Source organism: Cervus elaphus, chromosome 3 (assembly GCF_910594005.1).
Source record: "Cervus elaphus chromosome 3, mCerEla1.1, whole genome shotgun sequence".
Taxonomy (NCBI): Eukaryota; Metazoa; Chordata; class Mammalia; order Artiodactyla; family Cervidae; genus Cervus; species Cervus elaphus.
Window position 1 is genome coordinate 46,023,377 of NC_057817.1, and position 7,699 is coordinate 46,031,075.

The following is a 7,699-nucleotide window of genomic DNA, read 5'->3' on the forward strand; positions in this document are numbered from 1 at the left end:
GTGAAGGAATTTAATCTCTAAAGAAAGCAAGTTTTTCAAGCCTTTTTTTTAAAAAAAAAATACCATATGTTATGAGCTTTCTCCAGCTTCTGTTCCATAAAAAAACCTTGCTGTATTCATATGGAGTTTAGTAACTTCCATATGATGCACAGTTTCTTCAAGGGTGCAAATTTAAAGAAAGAAAGGTACCCATTAATTCTTAGAACTCTTACAAGTAACCTGACAGTTTACTAGGCTATGGTTATAGAATTTATTTCCTGGTTTTAGATATATGTTGTAAATCTCTAGAAAATACTGCTTGCAAATAGTCCTGTGCATGTTTGAATTTATTATGTAAAAATGATAAACAGTGGCCATTTGTTGTACTCTTATATCCCCTACGATTATTAGGTTGTATTAGCTTCATTCTATAGATAAGGAAGTCCAGGCTCTGAGATAGTATTCACATCACTCACAAGAAGTGTTAGAACCATAAATACCACAGACCTGTACTGTTCCAAAGCCAATACTATCAGAAACACATGTAAAGCAATCATAAAAAGAACTGGTGGTATTTGTGATCAATGTGACCACCACCTACGCCAAGTGTCCTAGGCTAAGCACTGCGTCTGGTACACAGTAAGTGATTAGTCAGGTAAACGTGAGTTGAACTGAATTAGTTTGATCATTTTACCCTTTGAACTTGTATTTGGGATTAAAAGGGGGTTTTTGTTTTTGGTAACAGCTTTGTAAAGTATAACTGACATACAATGAATTGCTTGTATTTAAAGGATATCGTTTGACAAGTTTTGACGTGTACAACGATGAAACCAGTTGGGATGGGGAAGTTTAAGGGCTGCAAATAAAGATGATCTTAATTTGGCATCTAAAAGAACAGATCACAGTGGTGAAGGTCCTGCGAACGGGGAGGCGCGACAGGAAACCTAAAGGTCGGCTCTGAGCTCCCAACCTGACGGGCAAAGTCGTCTGGCGGTTATCCCTCCGTGGTTAGTCTCAGGGCTATCCCGCTCACGCTCAGGACGCAGGCCTGGCTTGTGTCAAGAACTCTTGACTCGGGTACTCCGTCGCACTCTCCAAAACCAACTTCAGAATCTATCTGGGAGGAGCCCAGCTCCCGGTGCGGAACTTACCCAAATATCAGGAAGCGCGTCACCTTCGGACTCCAGAGGACCCGCCTCCCCAGGACATCCGGGACATTTTGGTTCCCGGCAAGCAGCGCGCCACCCGGGAGGGGCGGGCCAGAGGAGAGGGTTGGCCGGAAGGCGGAAGTGCAGAGAATTCCGGTCGGCGTGAGCATCGTGTGTTACTTGAATTCCTGGGTTTTCGCAGGTGAGTTCTTTACCGCATGACTTTAGTGAGGCGTGGGCCGTGGTACTTGATTCCGCCGCCTATGGAGAGTCTCCTCTCAAATCTTGTCCCTCTCTGGGCAAGCTTGAGCCCTGTCCAGAGAGGCGGGCTTCACCTAGGGTCTCCCGTCGTCTTGGCGGCTCTGGTCGGGCTTCCCAGTGCTCTGTGGGAAGTGGATTCCTCCTTCAGCCCAGCTCAGGTTAACCTCGGCCCTCAGAGTTGTGTTCCGTAACCTTTTTCTTCCTGCCCCTCGCAGGGCTTGAGTTGTACACAGAAAGACAGAGTTAGTTTGTGATTGCTGGCGTCCAGAAATGTTAACTCCACCAGTCATCCGTTCAGCGAGTGTTTGTGCACAGCATTACGTACTGGGGGATCCAGCCGTGAGCGAGATCTGTTTATCCACTGCCTTCGTGGATCAATAGACCACAGACCACCGGGAATGACAGAAAATAAACAATTTTAGATTGTAACACGTATTAAGGAGGAAAGAAAAGAATGATGTAGAGAATAAAAGGAGGCGAGCTTAACAGAGGTCAGAAAAACCCTTTCCGAGGTACTGAAGGATTAGTTCCTAGGCAAAAGAAGGACAAATGTAAAGATACTAAAGTCAACGTCATTTGGACACTTCTCTCTCTTTTTTCAAAATAATGTCTTCTATTATTTAACTGCTTTATTGATGTGTACTTAGCACAACAAACTGCACATAAAGTGTGTAGAATATTTTGAAATATATATACACAGACAAACGTAAATCTGTGGGCACAATTAAGATGATGTTATAAGTTTCCCTCTAAACTCTTAATAATCTCTGCAATCACTTCCCAACCCTCATCACATTCCCACACTTGTTGTCATTGATTGGGCTATTTTCAGATGTAATTGTGGAGGGGTGGAGCATAGGAGATAGGAGTTGAAGGAGGCAGGGGCCATGTCACAAATAACCTTGTAGATCTTGAATATGAGAGGTGGAAAATCGTTAATTTCAAGAAAGACTGTATATGCCCTTCAAGTTTTTAAAAGCTCACATTGACTAGTCTGTGGGGGACAGGCTGGGCCTAAGGGGTGGAGAGAAATCAAGAATAGAAATATACAAGTTTGAAATACCTGCTGGTTTTGTCACTAAGTCATGTCCTACTCTTGGCGACCCCATGGACTGTAGACTGCCAGGCTCCTCTGTTCTTGGGATTCTCCAGGCAAGAATACTGGAGTGGGTTGCCGTTTCCTTCTCCAGGGGATCTTCCTGACCCAGGGATCAAACCCATGTCTCCTGCATTGCAGGCAGACTCTTATCAGCTGAGCTACAAGAGAACCCCTTGAAATACCTAGATTGACTTAAAAGGGTGGATAATGAGGAAAATTGGGGTGGGTAAGATCACCTGTAGGTTTGGGGGAAATTAAGATGCAGTTAAAAGATTTAGGAAATATTTTGTAAGTTGTTACATGAATGTAAGGAGACGGTGCTCTTCGTGTTTTGGAGGAAATTAAATTTCTACACCATGTATGGTTAAATTTCTACATCATGTATGGTTAAATTTCTACATCTCGTATGGAAACTATAGGAGCTTTCAGAACTGGCTGACACAGTATAGTGCCAGTGGCCACAGGGAGTTTGGTTTCGTATTTTCGTTATTTGGTGGCTGTCGGATTTGGTGATTTAATTGTTATTTAGTGGCTGTATATGTCTTATTGAGCCTCACATAATTTGCACATTATGCCATCATAATCCATGAACAGAGTGAAGAGTTTACTTTCCAATTGTTCATGTGGTGCAGAGATACCTTTTGACTTGGTTTTCCAAAGATTTGCCTTTTTTTTTTAATAGTAAATAGTTGCTTTTAAAAATGTAATTTTGTGAACTTTCCAGGTAAAATATGGCTAAAAGTTTACGGAGTAAGTGGAAAAGGAAGATGCGTGCTGAAAAGAGAAAAAAGAATGCCCCAAAGGAGCTCAGCAGACTTAAAAGTATTCTTAAAATAGATGGTGATGTTTTAATGAAAGATGTTCAAGAGATAGCAACTGTGGTGGAACCCAGACATTGTCAAGAGAAAACGCAGTGTGTGGTGAAAGATGAAACAGGTGAGATTATGTTTTTAAAAAAAATTTTTAAACATTATATCAAACTTCCCTTTGTGACTTTTTCCTTTTCAACTATCTTCCATTCTTTCTCACACTTGCTTCTCTACAAACCTGCCATGCCACATAATTTTTTGTAGCTGCTACTAGAGATTCTATGCTAAGCTAGTTTAAAGCCAGTTCATGTGAGTAAGCATGTTTTGGATTATTGAGAACCTTTGGTGCTTATACAATAGCCTATGTAGTAAAGTGAAGTCGTTTAGTCGGGTCCGACTCTTTGCGACCCCATGGACTGTAGCCTACCAGGCTATCCCGTCTATGGGATTTTCCATGCAAGGGTACTGGAGTGGGTTGCCATTTCCTTCTCCAGGGGATCTTCCCAACCCAGGGATTGAACCCAGGTATCGAACCCAGGTCTACCCACATTGTGCACAGACGCTACAATAGCCTAAGTGTCTCAGAAATAGACAGTACTATGGGAATAGACAAACCTAGACACACGCTTGTTGGAAGGGTACAGAGGAATCAAGAGCTAGGCAGGATAGAAGGAGTTCTCCTCATTTTACCCTTTGCATGATCTAGGTTCCATTCTGAGAGTCCTCTGTCCTTACTACCTTAAAAGATCTGTTTCCCTGTATTTGATTTTGACAGATTCTGGGTGCTCTGTTTTAATATAGTCTGAAGTTGGAGGCTGTATATAATGTGTCATTATATAACATGTATATGTATTATACATAATAAATGTATTATATATATGTACTATATGTATATTATATATGATATATGTATGTAATGTCTCTATATAATAGTCATTATCCCTGGTCTCTCTTTCCGTTAGCACCCACCTGTAAACCATCAGCACGTCTTGACTATCTCCAAAATGCATTAGGAATGGATAGATCCCTGTGGGTAGATTCTTCTGCCTTCACGCTTTTACTTTAATGCCAGTTATCTCTTGCCTGAACCACAGTAGTAGCCATTTTACTTCTGTCTCAGCTTTTGCTCATTTCTGACCCATTTTTGTCACATCACCCAGTATGATCTTTTCAGGATATAGATCAATTATGTCACTCCCGTGCTTCTGTCACCTCATTATCTTTCCATGTGTTTACCACAGCCTGCCTGGTCCTACTTAGTCTCATCCCAATACTTCCCTTTGAAAAGGTTCTAACCACAGGCTGACGTTTGCTTTGTTATTCTCCCCTCAACAGAACATTGAGAAGTCCATGAAGGCAAAGCTTATTTGGACCACTGTATCCCTAGAACCGCACCCAGAATAAACATTCACTGACCAGTTATTGAATGGCTAATATATATCAGGCACTGTTCTAGGTCCTGAGGCAACAATGATGAATAACAGAAGTGGTCTCCATCCTAATGGGATTCACATCACATTGGAGGAGACAGACAGTAAACGAGACAGATGAACTGATATAATGTCAGGTAGCAGAGTTCACAGAAGACCTGTGTACCCTGGTGAGTTCCCGGAGGAGGACATTCTGGACGTGTCCTCCACAATAGATGAGGTTGGTGAGAGCTGGACCACAGCGTTGCTGTGCTGAGCTTCTGTTAGAAGAGCGGGTGCCTTGAGTGTGACCTGGGTAAAGATGTGTTCAGCTCAGGGCCTCAGGTCTGCTCCATCATCAGACGCGTGCTGCTTGCTGCTGAACCTCTTGCAGGTACACTTCAGTGAAAGTGACCAGTCATTCCTAACAGTTTATTTTCTTCTTAAGGCCTGTCTGTCAGAAGGGTGAGTGTACTTCTTATTGACGCAACTATTTTAGTTAGCTCAAGAAAGCAACTAATCTGAGAAGTGTTCTTTTAACTCACATGTATTCAGAACCATATACTTACCCCTAATGCAGTAATTCAAATCCGTATCTCCTAAATGTTTTCTATTTAACTTTCACTTTCGTAAGGACAATGGTAACAGTGTTCTCTTTTTTAAATTTATTTTTTATTGAAGTATAGTTGAAATGTAGTTTAATTGCAATGTTATGTTAATTACTGCTATATAGCAAAAGTGTTATATATATACATTCTTTTTCACATTCTTTTCCATTGTGGTTTATCACAGGATGTTGAATATAATTCCATGTGCTATACAGTAGGACCTTGTTGGTTATCCATTCTACATGTACGTGTTTGTATCTGCTAATCCCAAACTCCCGATCCAGCCCTCTCCCACTGCCCTCCCCCTTGACAGCCCCCAGTTTATTCTCAGCAGCCCTGATTCTGTTTCTGTTTTATAGATAGATTCATTTTTGTCATATTTCAGAGTCCACTCATGAGTGATATCATGTATGTCTTTGTCTGACTTACTTCACTTAGTATGATAATCTCTGGTTGTATCCATGTTGCTGCAGATGGCATTATTTCATTCTTTTTTATGGCTGAGTAGTTTTCAGTTGCGTATATGTACCACATCTTCCTTATCCATTCATCTGCTGATGGACGTTGAGGTTCTTTCCATGTCTTGGCTGTTGTAAATAGTGCTGCTGCAAACACAGAGGTGCATGGATCTTTTTGAATTATAGTTTTGTCTGGACGTATGCCCAGGAGTGGATTGCTGGATTATATGGTAGTTCTATTTTCAGTTTTCTGAGGAACTTCCACACTGTTTTCCACAGTGGCTGCACCAACCTACATTCCTACCAGCAATGTAGGAGGGCTCCCTTTTCTCCACACTCTCTGCATCATTGTTATTTGTAGACTTTTTAATGATGACCACGACCAGTGTGAGGTGGTACCTCACTGTAGTTTTGATCTGCATTTCTCTAATAATTAGCGATGGGAACATCTTTTCATGTGCTTATTGGCCATGTGTGTTTCTTTGGAAAAATGTCTCTGTTAGTCTTTGCCTATTTTTTGATTGGATTGCATACCAACCTTCTTTAGAAAGTTACTTAGTGATTAAATAGATGATGTTTCTAGTTCCTCACAGATAGTTTTTATGTCTTTCATGGTTGTGGGAACACTTGGCATGTGTATGATTCTCCTGAATGTGCTGTAAGGAGTGTTTTTTGAGTATGACTCAAAGAGCATTGCACAAATAAAGGATGTGTACTTTTTTGCTTTTGTAGTTGCGTGCCACTTTTAAACTCAGTGTCCTCATCACATTGATGTGCTTTATCATGGGGCTATTTCTTCATTTGTGAGTATTAATAGCTTTTCCATTTTTTATTCAGATGACATGAAGATGGAGACTGATAATAAGAGAAACAAAAAGACTCTTCTGGACCAGCATGGGCAGTACCCCATATGGATGAACCAGAGGCAAAGGAAAAGACTGAAAGCAAAACGTGAGAAAAAGAAGGGGAAAAGCAAAGTAAAAGCCATGAAGGCAGCAAAGGGTTTGACCTGGTAGACTCTGAAAACTTGAAAAATGCCACATGGGGTGAATTGATCAGAAAGCATACATGGATTTCAGCTTCCACCAAATGAAAACTTTATTTCCATTTTTTTAACTTTGCCTTTTTCTTCAATTCAAGCCCAACATAACTCCTCAAATTTGGTAACTTGAATAAAATATGTTATTTGATGAGTGAAAGTACACTGATATTTTAATTGCATGTTGTCCTCTCTGCAGGGATTATCAGACATCAAGATTCTCTCAAGTGTTAATACAGTTGTAATTGTTTGGTCTTAGAAAAAGTAAAATATGACATCATGCTGACAAATTTGAGCTAACTCAGATTTGAAGTAAACTGTTGTTATCACTTGAAAAATATGTCAGTGGATCATATAATCAGTACTTATTTGGAGTTTTGATTTTGTATAATTCAGAATAAAAGATACATCTAGATCCTGAAGATCTGTCCTTTACCATATCCTTAAGGTTTCCTAATAGTGGAGAAGATCAGATTCTTCACTTCAATTTTTAAAACTCTTAAATTTTTAGGTAGAATATTGACACGTACAAATTAGTGTGTTCCATCTTTTCAGAGGATTTAAACATCCTGGGAACTAGTTTAATGTTCTTCAGTTTTTATATTATTCTCAGAGTATAGTTCTCAGATTTTCTGGATGTATTGTGAAAAAAATACATTACATGGTCACATCAGTTTGGGAAGTGCTACATTCTTGAAGATTCAAAGAAAATATTAGCTTAGGACAGCATATCTTGGAGATACTGCACACTGTTCCAAACCACCACAATAAAGGGAACCACATGAGTTTTCTGGTTTGCTAGTGCATATAAAAATTATTTTTATACTAGTCTATTTTGCAGCAGTGTTTTATGTTTAAAAATATATATACCTTAAAAAAATAATGCTAT

The 7,699-nt window shown here is 40.0% G+C and overlaps 1 protein-coding gene across 1 annotated transcript; it reads left to right on the plus strand.

The window, feature by feature from the left end:
* The first annotated feature begins 433 nt into the window (after positions 1–433).
* LLPH (LLP homolog, long-term synaptic facilitation factor) lies at positions 434–7,232 on the plus strand. The gene is made up of 3 exons (XM_043887942.1): positions 434–1,329; positions 3,212–3,423; positions 6,609–7,232. Exons 2-3 carry the CDS (start codon positions 3,219–3,221, stop codon positions 6,785–6,787), a joined length of 384 nt encoding a protein of 127 aa, XP_043743877.1. The 5' UTR covers positions 434–1,329; positions 3,212–3,218; the 3' UTR covers positions 6,788–7,232.
* Positions 7,233–7,699: the final 467 nt, after the last annotated feature.